The sequence below is a fragment of the Dendrobates tinctorius genome, unplaced genomic scaffold (genome assembly GCF_039654945.1).
Source record: "Dendrobates tinctorius isolate UK_male_01 unplaced genomic scaffold, ASM3965494v1 ptg000022l, whole genome shotgun sequence".
Classification (NCBI taxonomy): Eukaryota; Metazoa; Chordata; class Amphibia; order Anura; family Dendrobatidae; genus Dendrobates; species Dendrobates tinctorius.
The window spans coordinates 7788082-7814669 of record NW_027361690.1 but is presented as its reverse complement, the minus strand read 5'-3'; the positions used below and the strand labels follow the sequence as shown (position 1 = coordinate 7814669).

The 26588-nt window shown below is 44.5% G+C and overlaps 1 protein-coding gene across 1 annotated transcript in view; it reads right to left on the bottom strand.

Moving 5' to 3' along the window:
• The window catches only part of MYO5C (myosin VC), a 483348-nt gene that overhangs the window by 228457 nt on the left and 228303 nt on the right, over positions 1 to 26588 (bottom strand). The window contains exon 15 of the mRNA XM_073568417.1: positions 8724 to 8858. Coding sequence (XP_073424518.1) covers positions 8724 to 8858 — 135 coding nt within the window. The remainder of the gene's footprint in view (positions 1 to 8723; positions 8859 to 26588) is intronic.

Genomic DNA, 26588 nt, shown 5'->3' with positions numbered 1-26588 from the left:
CTCAATATTTTGTTATATATCCTTTGTTGGCAACGACAAAGATCAAACGTTTTATTTAAGTCTTCACAAGGTTGGCACAGCTTGTTAGTGGTATGTTGGCCCATTCCTCCATGCAGATGTCCTCTAGAGCAGTGATGTTTTGGGCCTGTCGCTGGGCAACAGGGATTTTCAAATACGTCCAAAAGTTTTCTATTGGGTTGAGATCTAGAGACTGGCTAGGCCACTCCAGGACCTTTATATGCGTCTCTGTTGAAGCAACTCCTTCGTTGCCCTGGCAGTGTGCTTGGGATCACTTTCATGCTGAAAGACCCATACACGTTTCATCTTCAATGCCCTTGCTGATGGAAGGAGGTTTGTACTCAATATCTCACTATACATGGCCCCATTCATTCTTTCATGTACACTGATCAAGCGTCCTGTTCACTTTGCAGAGAACCTGCCCAAAGCTTGATGTTGCCACCCCCATGCTTCACAGTAGGTATGGTGTTCTTTGGATGCAGCTCAGCATTCTGTCTCCCCCAAAAACAATGATTTTTGTTTCTACCAAACAGTTCTATTTTGGTTTCATCAGATCATATGACATTCACCCAAACTCTTCTGGATAATCCAAAAGCTCTCTAGCAAACTTCAGACGGGTCCGGACTTAAGCAGGGGGATACCTCTGGCACTGCAGGATCTGAGTCCCTGATGGCATAGTGTGTTACTGATGGTAGCCTTTGGAAAAATATAAACCTTGAGGGCACTACAGGTAAACAACAGGGAGCTGCAGTCCACACACTTGAAAGAGAAATGCAATGAAAGAAAAAGAAGTGTGCATTATGGACGCAAAAACCCAAAATAAATACAAATTATATATTAATAATCAATTTTTATTGAAAACATAAAAAGGACACACAAGTGACAAAAACTGATTAAAAACAATTAAAAAAGGCCAAAAAAAGAATTTGGCCTGAAATGACACTCCAAAATAGCAGGTCTTTAAATGAAAACCTGATACATGCCCCCCTTCAATAAATGTGGGCAGAGACCTATGAAATGGTGTAATATACACATGTGTGCACAGACCAAGATATAAACCTCAATGCGTAATAAGCAGCTCTCAGTCTATCTGAAAACATACGGTACAAAAAAACACAATAAGTATGATATAACAAGACACGATAATCAGAAATAGCCTTAGAGCATGGTTGCAGTTGCCCAAAAAATATAAATGCACCACACAATGAAACACTATGACTTGAGAAACAACAGTGTTAGAAAATATATATATACCAATACTCTAAATACCTAAAGGCAATAAACCCAAGAGGATGATGATAAATCAACTATCTGAAAGAATGACAGTTGTCAAAAGAATAAATGCAGTTGCCATAGGTGTAGATATATCACACAATAGAGAACTATAGCCTCAACAAAAAGCTTTTCAGGTCTCTACAATAAGAGACATACCAAACCTCTGAGTACCTAAAGGCTGTACACCCATGAGGGTGAGATGAAAATATCATGATAAGTCAAATGCCCGCAAGATGTAATAGAAATAGGAGGGGGGATGTTACCCCACGCGTATCGCCACCTCTAGCGTGGCTTCCTCAGGGGAAATGGAGGTGAGTCATTGTCACAGACGGCGCCCTTTTATATAACACAGAATTATCATAAACTACTTACAGATAATGAAATGGTTCGGCGGGCGTAAGGTCAGCGTCCGGAAATAGCTACTGCGCACGCGCTATGATGATGACGAAACCGAAACTTAGAGATTGAAAATCAGCGCAGGCCTGCTGAAACCAAGTGTTGGAGGAACGCAACTGCGCAGGCTCAGGGAAGGGAAGAATAGACCATGATAAGGCTCTCTTATTGGATTTGAAGGATAAGGTGAAGGATGGTGAAGTTAAACTAAAGGCCTTTGATATGCAATCCGTGGTTGCACCTTTTCAGCAAAGGCTTAAGGAGACAATGGATAAATATGAGAAGGAGATAATACGTGGCAAGAAATTGAAGTTTGCCAGGGATAAAAACGATTTTGATGAAAAAAAGGCTTATAGATGGATGCACAATGGCAACCGTAGAGGAAACAGAGGGTTTGTCCCTTCAACTAAATCCTTGGGCTTGAGTCTGGTTCCCTCTCAGGATCCACCTTCATCAAGCGATTTTTTGTCGTCAGACACCGATTTAGAAAACCCACCAGGAGGGGCAAGCGGCGGAACAAGTCCACCCAGCTCAAGAAGACGATATCGGCAGCGCAGGGTGTGGTCCCCATTGCACAGAAGAGAGACGAGACAGAACCGGAGGCGTTAGGGGTTGTTTCAGAACCAGGTAAATTGCAGGTGATCAATTTATCTGACTATCCCCTTACGCAATATGAGACTAATCTTTTATCTAAAGGGTTATCATTCTCACCCACTAGGACACTAGATAAGTTTGAATTAATTAAGGATGTATATCTTTTTTGTAGACAAGTGGTTTTCAAACTCATGTATCATCAGCCATCAATCATTGACACTCTCCCAGAGGAGGATCGCCAGACTTTTCGTGATCTTCTTGAACTTCTTTCTGAGAATCAGGATGGTGCAGGTAAAAGAACCACGTTTCTTCAGAGACTCCCTTCTCAGGCCACCCCCTCTTTCTCGTTGTTCCCGGCTGTGGAGATATTTTTCAATACTATGTGTCGAGACATACAAAATCTTTCACCTGATCATAATCGGGGTAATAATCTCAGCCGGGAGGAGAAACAGGCCCTGAAGAGTCTACAGGGCAATAAGTCCTTTCTTATAAAAGAGGCAGATAAGGGGGGTAATGTTGTTTTGTGGCCTGTGGAAATGTATTTGCAGGAAGCTCATAGACAATTACACAATGTCAAACACTATAGGATACTACCGTCTGACCCTACAGAAATTTTCAAAAGGAAGATTGATAGGCTACTGAACAAGGCTTTTGATGTGGGCATTATTATTAAAAAGGAACGAGATTTTCTGATTACCAAATTTCCAATAGTGCCCACATTTTATATGCTTCCAAAGATACACAAGTCAACCCAGGAACCACCAGGGCGTCCTATAGTTTCGGGAATTGGAAGTTTGTTTGAACGCCCTTGTACTTATTTAGATTTTTATTTGCAGCCTTTTGTTCTTTCTTTAGGTTCATTTGTTAGAGACTCCTCTTATCTTATTAATCAACTTGATGGTCTTACATTGGACCAGGATGACCTCATGATTACGTTGGATGTTGAATCTCTTTACACTTGTATAGAACACTCGTTGGGCATACAAGCTGTCTCTTACTTTTTGGATTTACGTACGTCAGGAGATCGCCCACATGACTCATTTATTCTGGATTTATTAAGGTTTGTACTCGAAAACAATTATTTTGTTTTTGATCGTACCTTTTTCAAACAAGTTTCCGGTACTGCCATGGGTGCCAAATGCGCGCCTTCCTATGCCAACCTATTTTTGGGTTGGTGGGAGGACACGTTTGTACGCCACCTTTCTTCCTTTCGGGCACATGTCATTAGGTGGTTTCGATATATTGACGACGTTCTGTTTTTCTGGTCAGGTTCTTTGGTGGAATGTGAGAATTTTATTTCCACACTTAACTCTAACCCTTGGAATATTTCCCTTACTTCCAGCATATCTAAGGTCTCTGTGGATTTTTTGGATCTGAGAATCACCAAGGATGAAGGGCGGATTGTACTTCACTCTTTCGGAAGGTTACGGCCTCCAATTGCCTGCTTCATTATAACAGTTTTTGTCCTGCACATGTTCGTGATGGTATACCTAAAGGACAATTTTATAGGATTAAGAGAAATTGTAGCGAGCAGAGTCAATTTCTACAAAAAGCCAGATCTTTATCCACTCGCTTTAAGGAAAGGGGCTATCCAAGACGGGTTATTGCACAAGCCTTCCAGGCATCTGAACGTAAGGAACGCAAGGAACTTTTGGAACCAAGACAGCGAAAGGAATTCTCCAGTACCAACATAATTACCACCTATAATAATCGTTGGACGGAAATTTATGACATTCTCTATAAGAACTGGAATATCTTGTTGAGCGAGTCGAAAGTCATTCCATTTGTTGGCGAACGCCCTAGGTTGATTGCCAAACGAGCTAGGAATCTGAGGGACTCCTTGTGTGTCAGTCATTTTAAACGCCCTACAGAATCACTAGGGAGGGGCATAAAAACAATTGGGACATACCCCTGTGGGGGTTGCACAATTTGCCCTTATGTTGTTGCTAATAATGTGTTGAATTTGTCAATTTTTCCGGGGTGTATTCGTACTACTTTTTATTCTAATTGTCGCACTCGAAATGTTATTTACATCATGGTGTGCAGTTGCCCAAAAATTTATGTTGGTCAAACGAGCCAAGAGCTCCGTCGTCGTATTCAACATCATTTTTCTAATATTGCTTGTGCACGCAGGGACCATAGTTTGGGTAAACCCATCACCTCAGTGGCCAACCATTACCTATTGTGTCATAATGGCTCTCTAGGGCAAACCCGCATCATAGTTGTTGATAAGGTAGAGTCATCAATAAGGGGTGGTCGTTGTACTGAGGCTCTTTTGAGAAAGGAGTCTAGGTGGATTTTTGATTTGCAAAGTTTGGCACCAGCAGGTCTCAATGAAGAGTGGCTTTTCAATGGTTTTTATAAGAAATAAATTTCATGCCCAGTGATCCACTCATTGTATATTGTCTTTCTTTTTCTTTCAGGTTATGTGAGAGAGGAATAGATAATTTAATCAATCTTTGTCACGATTGTCCGTGTCCCGGGGTATGGTGGTCATTTGTCCATCGACTGGTGACCATATGCCACTCGGACGGGAGATTTCATAATGGGTTTATAATGGAGAACATGTTTAATACACCAATAGAACAAGGGTTTTAAAAGAGCCATTTGGTTCAAGTGTACTAGGTGCAGGGAATATAGTATTATACTTATTCCTTGTTCCAATTTTTGTGTTATTATTATTTAATCAATACATTATTATTATTATTATTATTATTATTATTATTATTAAAAAAATATATATTTTTTTTTTTCCTTGTTCTTACCTTTTTGCTAGGAATTGCTCTCCATATGTCTTTGCCATGAATAAATTATTTACACATAATATTTATCAGGCTTTGTGTGTTGCCTTGCTTTGTGTATATGACATTTACCATTCATTTTTATTTTTGCGCCATACATCTCAATTTTGACTGTATGGTGTTATATAAATAATTTGTCATTTTTGCGCATAAGCATGTTTTCATGGACTTTGTGATCTTTATCAACTATTATGCCTGTGCTACACTTTATTTTTAAGTTGTGGCTGTGATTCTTTCTCAATGCAGGGGCTTCAGTTCTCTGTATATGTTGGCTTTATTTTCCCCTTCCTTGAGCCTGCGCAGTTGCGTTACTCCAATACCTGGTTTCAGCACGCCTGCGCTGACTTTCAATCTCTAAGTTTCGGTTTCGTTATCATCATAGCGCGTGCGCAGTGGCTATTTCCGGACATATGTCTTTGTCATGAATAAATTATTTACATAAAATATTCATCAGGCTTTGTGTGTTGCCCTGCTTTTTGCTTATGTTGGCTTTATTCTTCCCTTCCCTGAGCCTGCGCAGTTGCGTTCCTCCTACACTTGGTTTCAGCACGCCTGCGCTGATTTTCAATCTCTAAGTTTCAGTTTCGTCATCATCATAGCGCGTGCGCAGTAGCTATTTCCGGACGCTGACCTTACACTCGCCGAACCATTTCATTATCTGTAAGTAGTTTATGATAATTCTGTGTTATATAAAAGGGGCGCCGTCTGTGACAATGACTCACCTCCATTTCCCCTGAGGAAGCCACGCTAGAGGTGGCGATACGCGTGGGGTAACATCCCCCCTCCTATTTCTATTACATCTTGCGGGCATTTGACTTATCATGATATTTTCATCTCACCCTCATGGGTGTGCAGCCTTTAGGTACTCAGATGTTTGGTATGTCTCTTATTGTAGAGACCTGAAAAGCTTTTTGTTGAGGCTATAGTTCTCTATTGTGTGATATATCTACACCTATGGCAACTGCATTTATTCTTTTGACAACTGTCATTCTTTCAGATAGTTGATTTATCATCATCCTCATGGGTTTATTGCCTTTAGGTATTTAGAGTATTGGTATATATATATTTTCTAACACTGTTGTTTCTCAAGTCATAGTGTTTCATTGTGTGGTGCATTTATATTTTTTGGGCAACTGCAACCATGCTCTAAGGCTATTTATGATTATCGTGTCTTGTTATATCATACTTAGTGTTTTTTTGTACCGTATGTTTTCAGATAGACTGAGAGCTGCTTATTACGCATTGAGGTTTATATCTTGGTCTGTGTACACATGTGTATATTACACCATTTCATAGGTCTCTGCCCACATTTATTGGAGGGGGGCATGTATCAGGTTTTCATTTAAAGACCTGCTTTTTTGGAGTGTCATTTCAGGCCAAATTCTTTTTTTGGCCTTTTTTAATTGTTTTTAATCAGTTTTTGTCACTTGTGTGTCCTTTTTATGTTTTCAATAAAAATTGATTATTAATATATAATTTGTATTTATTTTGGGTTTTTGCGTCCATAATGCACACTTCTTTTTCTTTCATTGCACTGATGGTAGCCTTTCTTACAGTGGTCTCAGCTCTATGCAGGTCATTCGCTAGGTCCTCCTGTGTGGTTCTGGGATTTTTGCTCTCCGTTCTTGTGATCATTTTGACCTCACAGGTTGAGATCCTGCATGAAGCCCCAGAATGAGCGAGATTATCAGTGGTCTTGTATGTCTAACATTTTCTTTTTATTGCTCCCACAGTTGATTTCATCACACCAAGCTGCTTTCCTATTGCAGATTCAGTCTTCACAACCTGGGGCAGGGCTACAATTTTGTTTCTGGTGTCCTTCGACAGCTCTTTGGTCTTCATTATAGTAGAGTTTGGAGTGTGACTGTTTGAGGTTGTGGACAGGTGTCTTTTATACTGATAACAGGTCCAAAAAGGAGCCATTACGACAGGTAATGAGTGGAGGACAGAGGAGCCCCTTAAAGAAGAAGCTACAGGTCTGTGAGAGTCAGAAATCTTGCATCTTTTTAGGTGACCAAATACTTATTTTCCACCATAATTTGCAAAATAAATATTGCCAAATCAAACAAGGTGATTTTATGGATCTGTTTTCTCATTTTGACTCTCATAGTTGTCGTCTACCTATGATGTCAATTACAGACCTCTCTCCTCTTTTTAACTGGGAGAACTTGCACAATTGGTGGCTGACTAAATACTTTTTCCCCACTGTGTTTCTATAGTCAGAATCCACCACATCCAATCCTTTACAACCAGTTCAAGTCATCAATTATCTTTATTATTTTTTACTTTTTCTTTCATATACTGTATATTTTTTCTTTATTACTTAATTTTTCACCCATTTATAATCATCTATTGTAACATTACCCAGCCAGACCAAAAAACTGCTTTTCCACACAGAAATATCATACTTTCGATCCCCACACTATCGACCCAGCCCCACCCAAAACATGATATCCTCTGTTCCTAAGTGCTACTGCGCATGACTCTTTTTCCCTGCGCTCAGGCACTAATGTGCATGTGCGATATGTCTTGTGTGCCAGACCTTGTTCTGGCATCTATGCACAGCTCACTTCCGGGGCTCAGACACCGGAAGTAGCGCTCCAAAAGCATACTTAAAGAACTAATGACGCCATATTACCACAGATAGCGCACGGTGCGCTCCACACCCAATTCCCTGGACACCATCTTCAGTCAATAGTTTGCCTTATGCTTATCCCACTTTTTACCCTATACCCTTTTTTCCCCACAGCCCCACTTTGGACAGCATACCACAATGCAACTACTCCACAATATTGTCATAACTGGATGTAGGTCAGTATCTTGATATTATATACCCTTACCTACTCTCTTGATCTTTGAATATATATTAATATCTCACCTGCCAATTGTGCACAGAAGTGGATTATGTCTATGTACAGTATATTTACACCAGTGCATAGGGATCATCTCTGGTCCTTTCTTGTGTAAAAGCTCTTGTTGATATAATAGCCTTTGCCTTGTGCTATTGCACTGGTTTAAAATTGTTGATTATTCAAATACCAGATTATTTGTTCTTGATTATTCGTTTATTTTCTTTTATTTCTTATTTTTGATCTGTTATTTTTAAATATTTTGGTGTTATAGTTTTATTTCTCATGATTTTTGAATTTATTTTGTGACTATGATATGACCAAATGTATATTTGGACAGCACAATAATTTTGTATATATTTCTTTTTTAGCAAGGTTTGAGAAAGACCCAGGCTGGGTCGAAACATAATCTAATTTGTCCATCATCATCTATTATAATACTGAACACTGTGGTGAATGACTATACATGTAAAAATAAAATCCATTATTTGCAAAATTACTTCGAGTGCGGCTGATTACCTTCTACTTGATTATTGGAACTTTCCAGTCCAGCCAGCACCCCTACAACTGCTGAGTGCGCGTCTTTATCTATTGCCTACACATCAGTGTGGTGCATTTCCTAAAGAAGCTGAGCATTTTCACTGACAGAAATGATACATTACAAGAGCTATTTCATCATAACTGAAAAACGCAAATACATAAGAGCAGACAAATAACAATAGAAGTCTTAAGGAGGGAAGAGAATTAATTATTTTCATGGCTACATAATGTATAACTACAAAATTTATAGTACCTTGTTGCCCACAGTCATTCTTAACTCTTTGTTTGCTGACTTGATCACAGGCCTTGCGGATTTTACCTTTATAGCTGCACTGTAAGTTTTAGTGGTCACAGTGTTATCTTGAAAAAAATTTGCGCAAAGCTGGAACTGGAATAGGTAAAAAAAAAGCATTGTTTCCCTTTTTCTGCTTAACACATGTGATAAACACTATGGAAATATATTATGATAGAGAAGGATAATTGTTCAGTAATACTCAGCACTTATTTATTTTGCTTTAATCTCTATATATAAAAGTGAATGTATGTATGAGTGTGTGTATCACCAACCAATCATGAAGCATCTTTCATTTTACCAGAGCTGTTCAAAAGAAGCTGAGCTGTGATTGGTTGCTATGAGCAACAGTTTTCCTTGCAACCAATCACTAAGCATCTCTCATTTCAGACACATCTTCCCTCTTAAAGGGATCATTGGTATGGAAGTCAGAGCAAATCCATAAAGGACTTTAGTTTTGATCCCAGGCCTCTCTTAAAGGGATCCCTGGTATGAAAGTTAGGACCGTTCCTCTCAGCTCTGTGGTTCAGACCCCAGGGTCTCTTAAAGGGATCATTGGTATGGAAGTCAGGGCAAATCCCTCAGTGCTCTGATTCTGACCCCAGTGTCTTATTAAAGGGATCATTGGTATGCAAGTCACGGCAAATCCACTCAGCACTCTGGTTCTGATCCCAGTCTCTCTTAAAGGGATCCCCGTTATGGAAGTGAGGTCAAATCCACTCTGCGCTTTGGTACTGACCCCAGGCCTCTCTTAAAGGGATCTCCAGTATGGAAGTTAGGGTAAATCCCTCAGCGCTCTGATTCTCACCCCAGGCTTCAATTAAAGGGATCATTGGTATGAAAGTCAGGACAAATCCACTCAGCACTCTGGTTCTGACCCCAGGCCTCTCTTAAAGGGATCCTCGGTATGGAAGTTAGGACCGTTCCACTCAGCGCTCTGGTTCTGACTCCAGGCTGACGGGATGATGTGGGATATTAGTGGTAGTAGTCCGGTAGCTCTGGCTGACAGGATGATGTGGGATATTAGGGGGAGTAGTCCGGTGGCTCTGGCTGACGGGATGATGTGGGATATTAGTGGTAGTAGTCCGGCGGCTCTGGCTGACGGGATGATGTGGAATATTAGGGGGGAGTAGTCCGGCCTCTGTGATGGGATGATGTGGGATATTAGTGGTAGTTGTCTGGTGGCCCTGGCTGACGGAATGATGTGTGATATTAGGGGTAGTAGTCCGGTGGCATTGACAGGATGATGTGGGGATATTAGTGGTAGTTGTCTGGTGGGTCTGGCTGACGAGACGATGTGGGATATTACGGGTAGCAGTCCGGTGGCTCTGGCTGATGGGATGATGTGGAATATTAGGGGTAGTAGTCCCGTGGCTCTGGCTGACGAGATGATGTGGGATATTATAGTGAATGTGGCTATGCGGAGTGGGCGGGGCTTTATATATATATATAATCAATAATAATTTGTTATAACTAACCGTAGTTAGTTACTATGCTCGGGCAGCGCTGGGCTCTTCAGCTAGTATTTTCTAAATCTAGACTTTACTACTGAAGAGAGGCAGTATTGAAATTTTCACATTACATATGCCATGTTTCCTTTGGAAAAATATTATGTGTGAGAAATATAAAATAGAAAGGAACACATGGCACATTATAATTATATACAGCTTTAGCAAAAATAAAGAGACCACTGCACAGTTTTGTAAAGCATGGATTTTTGTGATAAACTCACCGTAAAATCCGTTTCTTTGAGACGCTCATTTGGGGACACAGGTACTGTGGGTGTATGCTACTGCCGCCTGGAGGCTGACACAAAGTGAAAAAAGAGGTTAGCTCCTCCTCCGCCGTATACACCCTTGCCCCGGTTGCGGGCAGAATCAGTGTGGTGCAAAAGCAGTAGGAGATCAAACAAAAATCAGACAACATCAACCTTAATGCAGGTAACAACATGTCTAGAAAAAACAGCACCCTAATATCATTTAAAAAAGTATATTAATTAAACAAAACAGAAGCCAACTTGGCTAACAGGGTGGGTGCTATGTCCCCCAATGAGCGTCTTGGAGAAAAAGGATTTTACGGTGAGTTTATCACAAAAATCCATGTTTCTTCATCGCATCATTGGGGGACACAGGTACTGTGTGACGTCCTAAAGCAGTCCCTTGGTGGGAAGTTGACTCACCGATCCAAGCTACATGCACCTCCTGTCTAAAGGTGCGCCACCACTGCTTGGAGAATCCTTCTACCCAGACTTGCATCTGACGAAGCCTGAGTGTGGATATTGTAGTGCTTTGCCAATGTGTGCAAGCTGGACCAGGTTCTAGCCTTGTAAACCTGTTCTGCCGATGCCTGGTGCCGAAGCGCCCAAGAGGCACCCACTGCCCGAGTAGAGTGCGCTCTGATCCCTGCTGGAACTGGTGTGCCTCTGATGCGGTTAGACTCCTGAATAGTCAAACGAATCCATCTGGCTATGGTCGATTTTGAAGCAGCGAATCCCTTCCTGCTCCCCTCGGGAAGCACGAACAGCGTGTCCATCTGACGAAAGGGTGCCGTCCGCGACAAGTACCTCCTGAGAGCTCTCACCAGGTCCAATGTATGAAGAGCCTTTTTCACACGGTGTACCGATGCTGTACAAAAAGAAGGCAAGACAATATCCTCATTAATGTGGAATGAGGAAACGACCTTCGGCAGAAAAGGAGGGGCTGGTCTGAGAACCACCTTATCTTGTGGAAGACCAGAAACGGAGCTCGGCAGGATAGAGCTGCCAGCTCTGAGACCCGCCTGATTGATGTTATTGGCGCAAGAAATACTACCTTCCAAGAAAGGTAGGTTAAAGAGACCTCCTGTAACGGTTCAAATGGAGCCTCCTGTAGAACACTTAGGACCGGGTTAAAGTCCCAAGCGTCCAGGGGTGCCCTATAAGGAGGTACCAAGTGGGAGACTCCTTGAATGAAAGTCTTCACCTGCAGATTAGTAGCAATCCTGCGCTGGAACAGAATGGATAAGGCCGATATTTGTCTCCTGAGGGAACTTCGGGCCAAGCCTGAGTCTAGGCCAAACTAGAGAAAAGCCAAGATGTTGGGAATAGAAAATCTCAGTGGAGAACAACTATGGTTCCGACACCATGTGAAGAAAACCTTCCAGGTGTGGTGATAAATACGTGCTGACGCCAGTTTCCGGGCGTTAACCATTGTAGCGACCACATTGCAGTCGAACCCAGCCTGGGTTAGAATCCAGGAATCAACGGCCAAGATGTCAAACACAGGGCCCCTGAGTTCGGGTGGTAGATCGGGCCCTGGGACAGTAGGTCTATGCACTTTGGCAGGTGCCAAGGAACGTCGGTGAGTAGCTGTACCAGGTCTGCGTACCATGCCCGACGAGGCCAATCTGGGGCCAGCAGAATCACTGGCACCCCTTCCGCCTTGATCTTCTTGATGACCCTCGGAAGTAGTGGCAACGGGGGAAATAGGTATGGGAGGCGAAAGTGGTTCCATGGCAGAACCAGTGCATCCACCGCAATTGCCGGCGGATCCCGGGATCGAGCGACAAACGCTGATACCTTGGCGTTCACTCTGGAGGCCATTAGGTCCACATCCGGCGTCCCCCATCGTTGGCAAATCTGCTGGAAGATCTTGGGGTGAAGTGACCATTCCCCAGATGCGAGACCCTGCCGGCTGAGGAAGTCTGCTGCCCAATTCTCCACGCCCGTGATGTGGACTGCCGATATCGCCGAGTGGTTTCTCTCGGCCCAATGAAGCACAAGCCCTACCTCGCGCATGGCTGCCCTGCTGCGCGTGCCCCCTGATGATTTATGTAAGCCACAGCCATGGCGCTGTCTGACTGAATCCAAACGGGCCGGCCTGCTAGAAGGGGATGAAACTGTCGCAGAGCTAGCCGGATTGCCCGTATTTACAACAAGTTGCTTGGGAGGCGTGCCTCCTGCGGTGACCACCGACCCTGGGTCGCGTGGTGGCGAAAATCCGCTTCCCAGCCAAGGAGGCTGGCGTTGGTTGTCACCACCAACCAATGGTCTAGGGGAAAGGGCTTGCCGTGGAGAAGTGAGGCACTGGCTGTCCACCCGAGTGCCTGTGTGACCCGCATGGACAACCGGCATCGGCGATCGAGAGAGAATGGGTTTTTGTCTCAGACTGATAACAGGGCGTGCTGCAGGGGGCGAAGATGGAGCTGGGCAAATGGAATTGCCTCTATTGCTGCCACCATCCTTCCTAGGATCCTCCTGCAGAACCGGATGGTATAAGGGACCAGTTGGTGCAGCTTCCAGACTCCCTGCTGGAGAGCTAAGGCCTTGTCCCTAGGGAGAATTACCAACCCTCGGGAAGTGTCAAAGATCATTCCTAAGAAGGCAATCCTCTGAGCTGGCACAGGAGATGACTTTTTCAGATTGACCAACCATCCTAAGCGGGAAAAAGTATCTAGCGTGATGCTGACGCTCTCCTCGCATGCCCGAAAGGAAGGGCCTTTGACCAAGAGGTCGTCTAAATAAGGAAAGACAACTATGCCCCAGGAGTGCAGGGTGGCCATGACGACTGCCATGATCTTTGTGAATACCCTGGGAGCGATAGCTAACCCGAAGGGCAGTGCTGCGAAATGAAAGTGTAGGCCGTTGATGGCGAAGCGCAGGAACCTTTGGTGCGGGGGAAAAATGGGGATGTGTAGGTAGGTAGTCGTCTTGGATGTCAATAGAGGCCAAGTATCCTTCCCGCCCCATGGCAGATATGACTGAACGGAGAGACTCCATCCGGAAATGTCTGATCCTGATAGACTTGTTTAGGAGCTTTAGGTCCAGAATGGGCCTGATGGCCCCATCCTTTTTGGGCACCGTGAACAGGTTGGAGTAGAACCCGATATTTTTCGTTCTCCGATATGGGAACAATGACTCAGTTGTGCTGGAGTAATTTTATGGCCTTGAGTAAAGCCCTTGCTCGGGCGATTACTTTTGGAGGACGGGAAAGAAAAAAACCGTCTTGAGGGGTATTTGATGAATTCTATCTTGTACCCCGAGGACACCAGCCTCGTTACCCATGTGTCGTGTGAGACGGAGAGCCAGGCATGGCGAAACCAAAGCAGGTGGCCACCTACCTTGCTGACGTTGCCTTGAGATTGCCTCGAATCATTTGGCCGCAGATCTCTGGGACCTGGGTCCCCTTGATCTGGACTGGTGGGTACGCATTCTCCCCAACGGGTTAGCTCTATATGAGACCTGCCAATCCCTGTCCTGGCTGGGATGACCTGAAGTGGCGGGATTGGTCGCTGCATCCCACCCGGGGTTGCGAAAGGACCGAAACCGTGTCTGAGGTTGGTGGCGAAACGGCTGCTTAGCCCTATGTTGAGGGAGGAAACTGCTCTGTGGAATCAGAGATGAGCTGATCCAACTTTTCCCCGAACAGATGACTGCTCTGATAAGGCAAGGAAGTCAGGGATTTCTTTGAATTTGTGTCTGCCTGCCATGTCCTCAACCATAAAGCCCTCCTAATGGAGATTGCATTTGCCGCAGCGAGAGCCGCGCAGTTGGCCGCATCCAAAGATGCATTAATTAGGTAGTCCCCGGCCAAAGTGATCTGATTTGCAATCTCTGATACCTCTGCTGATAGGTCTATACCCTGCAGGGCTCTATTCAATGATTCTGACCAAGCCATCATGGCCTTTGCTACCCAGGTTGCCGCAAATGAGGGGGAGAGTGCAGAACCTGATGCCTCAAATACTGAGCGAGCTAGGCTCTCTATGAGACAGTCAGTGGGATCCTTGATAGAGGACCCACTAGGTATGGACAACAGGGTCCTAAAGGCCAAGTGTGACACGGGCGGATCTACCGTTGGGGATTCTGCCCATTTTTTACGGAGATCAGTGGCAAACAGATACCTCGCCTCGAGCGCCTTTTGCCCTGAGAACCGTTTATCGGGTCGCTCTCTGTTGTTGTTGTACTATTTCCTCAAACTCTGGGTGAGAACTAAACACTCTATGCGTCCGCTTTGCTCGCTTAAATGAGACCTTGTGACCTGAGTTCAAGGTGGAATAATCTTCGATCCCAAGGGTCTGGTTGACAGCCTCAATGAGACTGTCAATTGTTTCCCAGTATTCTGGAGTACCTGAATCAAGAGGCTCATCCGAGTTGTAATCTGAGCTCCCGTTAATGACTCTTAGTGAAGGTGAGCAAGAGGCCAAACTTATGGATGCCGAAGCACCAGATGGACCGGGAGATGCTGTGTGGGATCGTTTCCCCCGCGTCTGCCTGGAGTGAGAGCGACCCCTGCAGGCCGGAGGCTCCTGTGAGGTGGAGGACCCCTCTAACACAGGTGAGCCGCTATCCCTGCCCCTATCAGGGGCTCGAAGGTACAAGATTGCTCTCGTAAGTGATGCCATGGACTGCGACAGACAGAGCCCATTCTGGGGGGCTCAGTACACTGGGCTCGGTCGCAGGGGAGGGCTCCTGGGCACGTTCGGAATCGCAGGCTTCGCAAATCTGCTTGGTTTGCGCCCGTGGGAAGGTGGACTGACAGGATGTGCACGCAACATATAAGAAAGTGTGTGCTTTTGCTTTTCTGGACATGATGGCTGCCAAGTAATATGCCAAGGCCAAAAAGCTGCTTAGCCTCTGGAAAACACACAGAGGGTGGCCTTCCTCCAGGGGTAGCAATTCCCCCAGTCCTGTGTCCCCCATCCTGGACCTGTCAGACGTCCAGCCCGCTGTTATGAGCTCATTTTCTCCTTCACCTTTGATGTCCAATGAACTCCCTCTGCTGGTGAAAGGAGGTAGTGAAATTGATTTGGATGGGAAAAACCTGTCATCTGAACAGGTGGAGTGTGATTGGACATCCAGAATCTCTGAGTGGATATAAGGCCGCCGACGCCCTGCTGGGTTGCTGGTGATCCTCTCTGCTCTGAACTCTGGCCTCCAGTTTAGTCCTGTCTACTAAAGCTAAGTTTTTGCTCTGCTATTGTTCCATGAGATTTTGTCTGGTTTACTTAGTGTTTGTGTTCAGCCAGCCCTGGTTGGGACTGACTGAACTCCATTTTTGTCTCTGATCAGTTGATCTCTTTGCTCTGCTTTCAGAATATACCTGAGTGCTGATATAGTGATTTTTGAAGTCTAGTGACTTCAGGGTCTTTTCTATCAGACGTGTTGGACATTATTTTTGGCAGGGTTTTTGCGTGATTGCAGACAGTTGCTTTCCTTTCCTGTCCTATCTAGTTAGTGAGGGCCCCATTGTTTGCTCAGGCTACTTTCACACTTGCTTTTTTTTGCAGTGCGTTTTTCCCGCAAAAAAATGCATTGAAAAAACGCATACAAACGCATACAAATGCTGCGTTTTTTTCAAGCATTTTTATGAGCATGCATGAAAAAAACGCAGCGTTTTTATGCGTTTGTATGCGTTTTTAGTGCGTTTTTACCGCGTTTGCGTTTTTCTCCAACATTAGGTGGCCCCTCACACTAACCCAAACCATGACTTTACTAACCCTAACCCTAACCCTGACCCTAAACCTGACCCTAACCCTAACCTTAACCCTAACCCTGACCCTAAACCTGACCCTAACCTTAACCCTAACCCTTAACCAAACCATACCCTGATCCTAACCCTAACCCTGACCCTAACCCTGACCCTGACCCTAACCCTAACCCTTAACCAAACCATACTAACCCTAACCCTTAACCAAAGCCTACTAACCCTAACCCTAAACCCTAGCTAACCCTAACCCTAGCCCTAAACCCCCTTAACTAACCCTAACTCTAACCCAAACCCCTAAATTCCATTGTCCAATTAATGGTAAAAAAAAAACGCATGCGCAAAAAAACGCATACATAAGCATGCCAATGCGCACATATGCGCACCCATAGACTTATAATGGGTGTCTTGCTGTAAAAAAACGCATTGCGCGCGCATGCGTTTTTTTGAGGCAAGTCGGACGCCCAAAAAATGCAACAGGATGCATTTTGTGCGCCCGAGCGCATACCGCAAAAAAACGCATGCGCGGAAAAACGCATACAAACGCATGTGTATGCGCACATAAGCGCATCCCATGCAAAATATAGGGAAAAAAAACGCATGCGTTTTTTAGCGCTAAAATCCAGCGCGAAAAAACGCAAGTGTGAAACCAGCCTCAGCCTGTCTTTCTGTCTGTATTTGTGTTTTCATCTGTTTTCACTGTCAATACATGTTGGGGGCTGTCTATTGCTTTGGGGTCAACTCTGGGGCAGTTTAGATTTCCCCTTTCTTTCTTTAGGTTTATTTAGTTCTCCGGCTGTGAACGAGGTGTCTAGGACCACCGTAGGAACACCCCACGGCTACTGTTAGTTGTTGTGAATAGGATCAGGGATCTGCAATCCGCTAGCTACCAACCTCTCTGGTTTTCTGGACTTAGCTTGTATTTTTGTTTTTTCCTCCTCCGGTGACTCATTCATAACAGAATCACAAGCCATACCGCAGATTCTAGGGTACTCAATAGCAGGAAAGTATTGTTAAAAAAAAAAAGGGTCAGAATTTTTTTTTTTTTATGTATATTTTTTCCTCTTTTTCTCTGGGGCCGTAGGAGGAATTTTCTTAATGGAGATTAAGCAATTGTCTGATCGTGTGGAGCAGCTGGCTGCTGAAGTACGGGGAATTTCCACCTATCTTGCTCATTCACTTGCTGCTGAACCAAAAGATTCCTACTCCTGATATGTCTTTTGGGGATCGGTCTAAATTTTTGAATTTTAAGAATTGTAAATTATTTCTTGCCTTGAAGCCTAACTCATCTGGGAGCTCTGCGCAGCAGGTTAAAATTGTCATCTCTTTGCTGCGCGGCGATCCCCAGGATTGGGCGTTTTCTTTGACACCTAATGATCCTATTCTAACTAATGTGGATGCATTTCTTCAAGCCTTGAGGTTGTTGTATGATGAACCTAATGCTATTGATCAAGCTGAGAAAGCCCTGTTGGCATTGAGCCAGGGTCAGGATTCTGCAGAGTTATACTGTTAAAAATTCCGAAAGTGGGCGGTCCTTACTACCTGGAATGATGGTGCCTTGGCAGCTCTCTTTCGGAAGGGTTTGTCAGAAACAGTAAAAGATACTATGGTGGGATTTCCTGTTCCCTCTGGTCTTGATGATTCTATGTCATTAGCCATTCAGGTTGATCGGCGTTTACGTGAACGTAAAAGTACACGAGAAATGTTGTCACCTGTTATACAAATGTCTGAACCTATGCAATGTGAGAGTTTTGTCTAGGGCGCAACGTCAGGAGTTCAGAAGGCGTAATAAGCTGTGTTTTTTCTGTGGAGATGCCTCTCATATGATTTCTGTCTGCCCTAAACGAGAGAAACGTTTTGCACACACATTTGCTGTGGGTGGTGTTCAACCTAAGTTTCTTCTGGCAATTACTCTGATCTGCTCCCTGTCCACATTTTCCGCTAAGGCTTCTGTGGATTCGGGAGCGGCTCTGAACCTGATGGACTTGGATTTTGCTAAACGTTGTGGGTTTCCTATGACACCTCTGCGGACGCCTATCCCTTTGAGGGGTATTGATGCTACTCCTTTGGCAAAGAATAAACCTCAGTTTTGGATCCAGGTGGTAATGCGGGTCGCCCCAGACCATCAAGAAAATTGCAGATTTTTGGTGTTGCATAATTTGCATGATACCATTGTTCTGGGATTTCCTTGGTTGCAAATCCATAATCCAGTTTTGGATTGGAAATCTGTGTCTGTGGTGAGTTGGGGTTGTCGGTGTGCTCTTGGTGATGCTCCTGTTTTCTCCACCTCTCCCCAGTCGCATGATGTTCCTGACTATTTGGCTGATTTTTATGATGTATTTAGTGAGAATAAGTCTGTGCCTTTGCCTCCTCATAGGAGTTATGACTGTGCAATTGAGTTGAGCCCTGGGTGTAAATTTCCCAAGGGTCGACTGTTCAATTTATCTGTACCCGAGCACGAGGCTATGCGATCTTATATTAAGGAGTCGTTGGAGAAGGGTCATATTAGACCATCCTCTTCACCCTTGGGTGCTGGGTTTTTTTTCGTGGCCAAGAAAGATGGTTCATTGAGGCCTTGTATTGACTATCGTTCCCTCAACAAAATTACTGTTAAATATCAGTATCCGTTACCCCTGATTACTGATCTATTCTCCAGAGTTAAAGGTGCTTGCTGGTTTAGCAAGCTTGACCTCAAGGGGGCGTATAATCTTATTCGCATTAAGCATGGGGATGAATGGAAGATGGCGTTTAATACTCCGGAGGGACATTTTGAGTACCTGGTGATGCCTTTTGGGCTCACTAATGCCCCTTCTGTCTTCCAGTGCTTCATAAAAAATATTTTCCGGGACTTTGTGGATAAATTTTTGATCATCTATCTGGATGATATTTTGATCTTTTCCAGGGATTGGGACTCTCAATTGGAACATGTTCGGACTGTGTTCCGGATTTTGAGGGAGAATTCCCTGTATGTTAAGCGATCGAAATGCCTTTTTGGTGTACAGAGGATTTCATTTTTGGGATTTATTTTGTCTCCGTCAACTATTGAAATGGACCTGGCCAATGTACAGGCCATTTATGATTGGGTTCAGCCCACTTATTTGAAGGCACTCCAGAAGTTTTTGGGTTTTGCTAATTTTTATCGTAAATTTATAGCTAATTTTTCAGGTATTGCCAAACCATTGACTGATTTGACTAAGAAGGGTGCTGATGTGCTGAATTGGTCTCCAGAGGCTGTTTCTTCCTTTCAGGAGCTGAAGCGGAGGTTCACTTCTGCTCCGGTTTTGCGGCAACCTGATGTCTCACTTCCGTTTCAGGTAGAGGTGGACGCTTCTGAGATTGGTGCAGGAGCTGTTTTGTCCCAAAAAGATCCGGTAACATCTAAAATGAATCCCTGTGCTTTCTTTTCCCGAAAGTTCTCCCCTTCCGAACGCAACTATGATGTGGGGAATCGGGAACTGTTAGCCATGAAATGGGCATTTGAGGAGTGGAGACATTGGTTGGAGGGAGCTAAACATCAAGTCGTGGTCCTTACTGACCACAAGAATTTGATTTACCTTGAGTCTGCCAAACGCTTGAATCCTAGACAGGCTAGGTGGGCCTTGTTTTTCCACACGTTTTGATTTTGTGGTCTCTTTTCTTCCAGGCACTAAGAATGTCAAGGCAGACGCCCTCTCTAGGAGTTTCTTTGCTGATTCTCCTATTGTGACTAAGCCTGCTACCATCTTAGGTGAGGGTGTAGTTCTTTCTGCCATCTCGCCCGATTTGAGCTCTGGAAGAGTTTCAGGAGGACACACCTGAGCGTTGTCCCATTGGAAAATTGTACGTTCCTGACCAGTGGAGGAAGAGAGTAATGTCTGAAGTTCATTGCTCCGCATTGGCTGGTCATCCAGGTATTTTTGGTACTAGAGATTTGGTGAGTCGGTCTTTTTGGTGGCCCGCCTTGTCTCGTGATGTCAGGAATTTTGTGCAGTCCTGTGGGACTTGCTCCCGGTCTAAACCTTGTTCTCACTCTAGTGGGTTGTTGATGCCTTTGCCGGTGCCCAGGAGGCCATGGACCCATATTTCAATGGATTTTATTTCTGATATGCCTGTCTCTCAGAGAATGACTGTTATTTGGGTGATTTGTGATAGATTCTCTAAGATGGTCCATCTTGTACCACTCTCTAAGTTGCCATCTTCCTCAGAGTTGGTGCCCTTGTTTTTGCAACAGGTGGTTCGCTTGCATGGGATTCCTGAGAACATTGTGTCTGACCTAGAGGAGTTCAGTTTGTTTCTAGATTTTGGAGGACTTTTTGTTCCAAGCTGGGAATTCAGTTGTCCTTCTCCTCTGCGTTTCACCCTCAGACAAATGGGCAGACGGAGAGAACAAACCAGACTTTGGAGTCTTATTTGAGATGTTTTATTTCTGCTGATCAGGATGATTGGGTTTCATTTTTGCCCTTGGCCGAATTTGCTTTAAATAATAGAGCTAGTTCTGCCACTTTGATGTCACCTTTTTTTTGTAACTTTGGGTTTCATCATCGATTCTCTTCAGGGCAGGTGGAGTCTTCTGCCTGCCCAGGTGTTGACACTGTGGTGGAGAGAATGCACGAGATCTGGGACCAAGTGGTGGATAAGTTGTCTCTCTCCCAGGAAAAGGCCCAGCGGTTTTCCAACCGGCATAGGACCATTGGTCCCCGGTTTAAGGTGGGTGATATGGTTTGGTTGTCATCAAAGAATATCTCTATGAAGGTGGCTTCTCCAAAGTTTAAACCTAGATTTATTGGACCTTACAAGATTTTGGAGATTCTTAATCCGGTCTCTTTTCGATTGGCTCTTCCTGTTACATTCAAGATCCATAATGTGTTTCATAAGTCTCTGTTAAAGAGGTTTGTTGAGCCAGTAGTTCCTGTGGTGGCACCTCCTGACCCTGTATTGGTTGAAGGTAATGTGGAATATGAGGTTGAGAAGATACTGGATTCTTGTCTGGCTAGACGGTGACTCCAGTATTTGGTTAAGTGGAAGGGTTATGGCCAGGAGGATAATTCTTGGGTCTCTGCATCTGATATTCATGCCGAAAGATTGGTTCGTGCTTTTCATCGGGCCCATCCTGATCGCCCTGGTGGCGTGGATGAGGGTTCGGTGACCCCTCCTCAAGGGGGAGGTACTGTTATGAGCTCATTTTCTCCTTCACCTTTGATGTCCGATGAACTCCCTCTGCTGGTGAAAGGAGGTAGCGAAATTGATTTGGATGGGAAAAACCTGTCATCTGAACAGGTGGAGTGTGATTGGACATCCAGAATCTCTGAGTGGATATAAGGCCGCCGACGCCCTGCTGGGTTGCTGGTGATCCTCTCTGCTCTGAGCTCTGGCCTCCAGTTTAGTCCTGTCTACTAAAGGTAAGTTTTTGCTCTGCTATTGTTCCATGAGATTTTGTCTGGTTTACTTAGTGTTTGTGTTCAGCCAGCCCTGGTTGGGACTGGCTGAACTCCATTTTTGTCTCTGATCAGTTGATCTCTTTGCTCTGCTTTCAGAATATACCTGAGTGCTGATATAGTGATTTTTGAAGTCTAGTGACTTCAGGGCCTTTTCTATCAGACGTGTTGGACATTATTTTTGGCAGGGTTTTTGCGTGATTGCAGACAGTTGCTTTCCTTTCCTGTCCTATCTAGTTAGTGAGGGCCCCATCATTTGCTCAGCCTGTCTTTCCATCTGTGTTTGTGTTTTCATCTGTTTTCACTGTCAATACATGTTGGGGGCTGTCTATTGCTTTGGGGTCTGCTCTGGGGCAGTTTAGATTTCCCCTTTCTTTCTTTAGGTTTATTTAGTTCTCCGGCTGTGAACGAGGTGTCTAGGACCACCGTAGGAACACCCCACGGCTACTGTTAGTTGTTGTGAATAGGATCAGGGGTCTGCAATCCGCTAGCTACCAACCTCTCTGGTTTTCTGGACTTAGCTTGTATTTTTGTTTTTTCCTCCTCTGGTGACTCATTCATAACAGCCCGCCGACCAGCTGTTCCTTTTTTAAAAAACAGCGCGCTCCGGCGTGTGGGCGGGCCTCCGGACAAAGAGGCGGCCCCGGGGCGTCATGGGGCGGAACTTCCGTCCACGGCCTAGTCCCTGGCAGAAGTCGGGGACTAAATTTCTGCTGTCCGCCCGAAGCCCCGATGGGCAGGTCCACCAGAAGTGGCCACGTCACGGGGGGCGGGACTTCCGCCCGCGGCCTAGCTTCAGGAAAAGCCAGGGACTAAATTTCCAGCGTGTGCCCGGACTCGGGGCGGGACCGCTGGACACCGGGCCTGGAGCCTGCGCCGCAGGCTGCCATGCTATGTGGCACACCCAGGGAGCCCGGGGATGCCTAAGAACGGTGCCAGGAGTGCCGACCACGGGAGTCCACAGGAGCCCTCCCAGCCCACCTCCTTCCATGCCTCACCCCTCGATGTTCTCTTGATCCTCAGGTTGGAGGGGGAAAGGGGGGACGAAAAAAAGTTTAAGGACAGTGCAGGCACCATAGCTCCATCTTCCCTTATAGGGGATGAGGAGAGGGACCGTCCACCACCTTCCATCACCGCTGTCTGGCATTGGTGATGCAGTGGGGGCCGTATGGACTGTTTCGCAGGCCTCTGTACAGCCTAGGGTTTCACTACCTTAGGGTGGTCAGGGCTCAGTCTGGCATCATGTCCCACGTAGCGGGAAAGGATACGTGGAGGCGACACTCGCACGTGCTCGCCCATTGTTGGTTTGGGGAAATCGGACCCTTTCAATAGGATCAGTTGCCCCTGTCTTAACTTCATGGAAAAAATTAGAGTCTGTGAAAAAGACCAGACGTGTGCCTCCAATGGACACTAAGCAAAAACTGATTCCGCCCGCAACCAGGGCGAGGGTGTATACAGCGGAGGAGGAGCTAACCTCTTTTTTTCACTTAGTGTCAGCCTCCAGGCAGCAGTAGCATACAACCACAGTACCTGTGTCCCCCAGTGAGGCGAAGGAGAAAATCAGCTTCTCTACATGTCTGACAGCCATTCCATTTCAATGTCAGTTGAATTCCAACCAGAGTACACCTTGTTATACTTAATGTGCTTCTGATTAGGTGATCACCTGAATCAAATCTTATTTAACAAAGAAAAGCATAAAAAAACCTGCTATGGTGTTCACAATCAAGGACAAATAGGACAAGCTGGATGGCAAAACAAGTGCTAGTAATATCCCAAAAGTAACTGGAATGAAGAAATAACTTAACCATGCCAAAGGAGTTGAAAAGAAAAGTCTTGAGTGAGGAATGAAGGGCTCAATTCTGGCTTTATTAGCAGAGGGATGCAGTGAGTATCATGTTGCCTCCATCCTTAAAATTTCTAAGATGGCAGTCCATTACAAAAAGGTCAAGCGGCAGACATTGGGGACAACAAAGCTACAGACCGGTAGATGGCGAAAACAACTCTCCACTGACCGGGATGACCATCATCTTATTCGAATGTCACTCAGTAACCGCAGGATGACATCAAGTGACCTACAAAAGGAATGGCAAATGGCAGCTGGGGTGAAGTGCATGGCAAGAACAGTTCGTAACAGGCTCCTAGAGGCAGGGCTCAAGTAATGTAAAGCAAGAAAAAAGCCTTTCACCAATGAGAAGCAAAGGAGAGCCAGGCTGAAGTTTGACAAAGACCATAAAGATTGTACCATAGAGGACTGGAATAAGGTAATCTTCTCTCATGAGTCTAATTTTCAGTTTTGCCCAACACCTGGTCGTCTAATGGTTAGACGGAGACCTGGAGAGGCATACAAGCACGGTGTCTTGCACCCACTGTGAAATTTGGTGGAGGATCGGTGATGATCTGGGGATGCTTCAGCAAGGCTGGAATTGGGCAGGTTAATCTTTGCGAAGGACGTATGAATCGAGCCACATGCAAGGTTATCCTGGAAAAACAGTTGATTCTTTCTGCTCAGGCAATGTTCCCCAACTCTGAGGTCTGGATTTTCCAGCAGGACAATGCGCCATGCCACACAGCTAGGTCAATCAATGTGTGGATGAAGGACCACCACATCAAATCTCATTGAAAACCTCTAGAATGTAATCAAGAGAAAGATGGATATTCACAAGCCATCAAAGAAGAACTACTTACATTTTTTGTACCAGGCGTTGCATAAGGTCACCCAAAAGCAGTGTGAAAGACTGGTGGAAAGCATGGCTAGAAGCATGAAAGCTGTGATTAAAAATCATGGTTATTCCACAAAATATTGATTTCTGAACTCTTCCTGAGTTAAAACATTAGTATTGTTTTTTCTAAATGATTATGAACTTGCTTTCTTAGCATTATTTGAGGTCTGCAAGCACTGCATTTTTTTGGAATTGTGACCATTTCTCATTTTCTGAAAATAAATACAAAATTTAGTGCTTGTAAATTCAAAGACACGTTGTCAGTAGTTTATAGAATAAAAGAGCAATTTACATTTTACACACAAATATACCTATAAAGAGAGAAATCAGACAAACTGAAAATTTTGTAGTGGTCTCTTAATTTTTGCCAGAGCTGTATATAAAAAAGTAGCAGTAGGCTCTAAAAAAAGAAATACTCATTGTCCCATTCCTTTAAGAATTGCAGGGTTTTGGTGTGGTGTGCGCTATTTTTTCTTTTTCTTAGAGGCAGATGCAAGGTTTTTCTTTTTATCAGGTTTGAAAACCCCCTTAAATCTCACTAATGGATAACTGAAATAGTCTATGTACAAAAGATTATTTTTAGGTAATCTGCAATCCAACACAGAGGGAAAAAAAGCTGATTACAATCATAGAGATGGGTTCTATGAATTAAAGTGTTTTTTCCAGAAATCATAGCTCTGGACAAATCTAAGATAGACAATGCACTATAAAATATACAATGAAAAAAACACTATCTAAATATTCCCAAGTTATTACATTTTCATTGTTCAAACATCTATGTGAGCCATGTCTATGCATTGGGTGTCAGGGGTTTACCACGACAGAGAGGTATCAGAATACGGCAGCGTCTGATTTCCCACACTCCTGCACTGATTAGGGTACGTGCACACGCTGCGGATTCCGCTGCGTTTCCGCAGCGGTTTTGGCCGCTGCGGACCCGCAGCAGTTTTAGCTGCGGTGTACAGTACCATTCAAATGAATGGAAAAAAAAAACCGCTGTGTAGACGTAGCGGAAAAATCCGTGCGGATTTGCTGCGGTTTTGAAACCGCAGAAAGAATTGACATGTCAATTCTTTCTGCGGAATCCGCTGCGGGTTCCTATCTCCACCATTGTGGAGATGGTGAATTCACAGGACCAAACCGCAGGCTAAACCGCAGATAATCCGCAGGTCTTTTGACCTGCGGTTTATCTGCGGTTTTTGCAAAATCCGTGCGGATTAATCCGCAGAGTGTGCACGTACCCTCAGAAGCACCTCACCATCATATTAAATAGTGCAGATTTTTGCTAGCAGTGCAGGGGTTAAACTGTTCAGTTTAGAGCTCCTGAAAGCTTTCCAGTGTTGATAGTCTCAGCAGTTCAGTGTTGGCCACTCCCCTCTCCTATATATACTGCTCCCTGGCTATCTGGGGTGCCAGTGTTAGTTTTGTGCTGCATGGCTCTGGAGCTGGAGGAGTTGGTTGTTTGAGGAGGCATTTGGAGTGTACTCGAGACTTATCTTATTTGCTTTATGTCTGAGAATCAGGAGGATTGGGTTACTTATTTGCCTGTAGATGAATTTGCAGTGAATAACCATTGTCATGAGTCTACTGGAAAGTCCCCATTCTTGGTGGGCCTATGGGTTTCATTCTCATTCCAGCTCTTTTAATAGAAATCAATTTTAGGAATACCTAAAGAACGGTTTTCATTATCTATTACTTCAGTGTGGTAAGGGTTTCTTAATAATTTGAAGAAGATGGGGTCCAAATACAAGCGTGTGGATGTTCGGAGACGTTTGGCGAGTCCGGACCTGAGTGTTGATGATTTGGTATGGTTATCCTCAAGGAACATTAAGTTGAAGGTCCCTTCTTGGAAACTGGGTCCCAAGTTCATCGGTTTTATAATAATGTGGCCATCGTTAATTCTGTTGCATTGTGTCTTGAACTGCCACTTACTTTTAGATACTGGCTAACACGGTACAAAGATATATATCTTTCCTGTATCAATTACTTTTAGGATTCATATTGTGTTTCACCAGTTTCTATTCAAAAAATACATTGCCTCTTCAGAGAGGCCGTACTGGGCCGCAGGCCTTAAAAGGGAGGCCGACATGACAGAGCTGAGTGGGAATATAGTGAGCTGGAATTAGGGATTAGGATGGTATCACAGGGTTAATGTATTTGAATAAGGTGGGGGCTATGTTATGAATGGGTCACCGAGGAGAAAAAAGCAAAACAAGCTAAGTCACAGAAAAC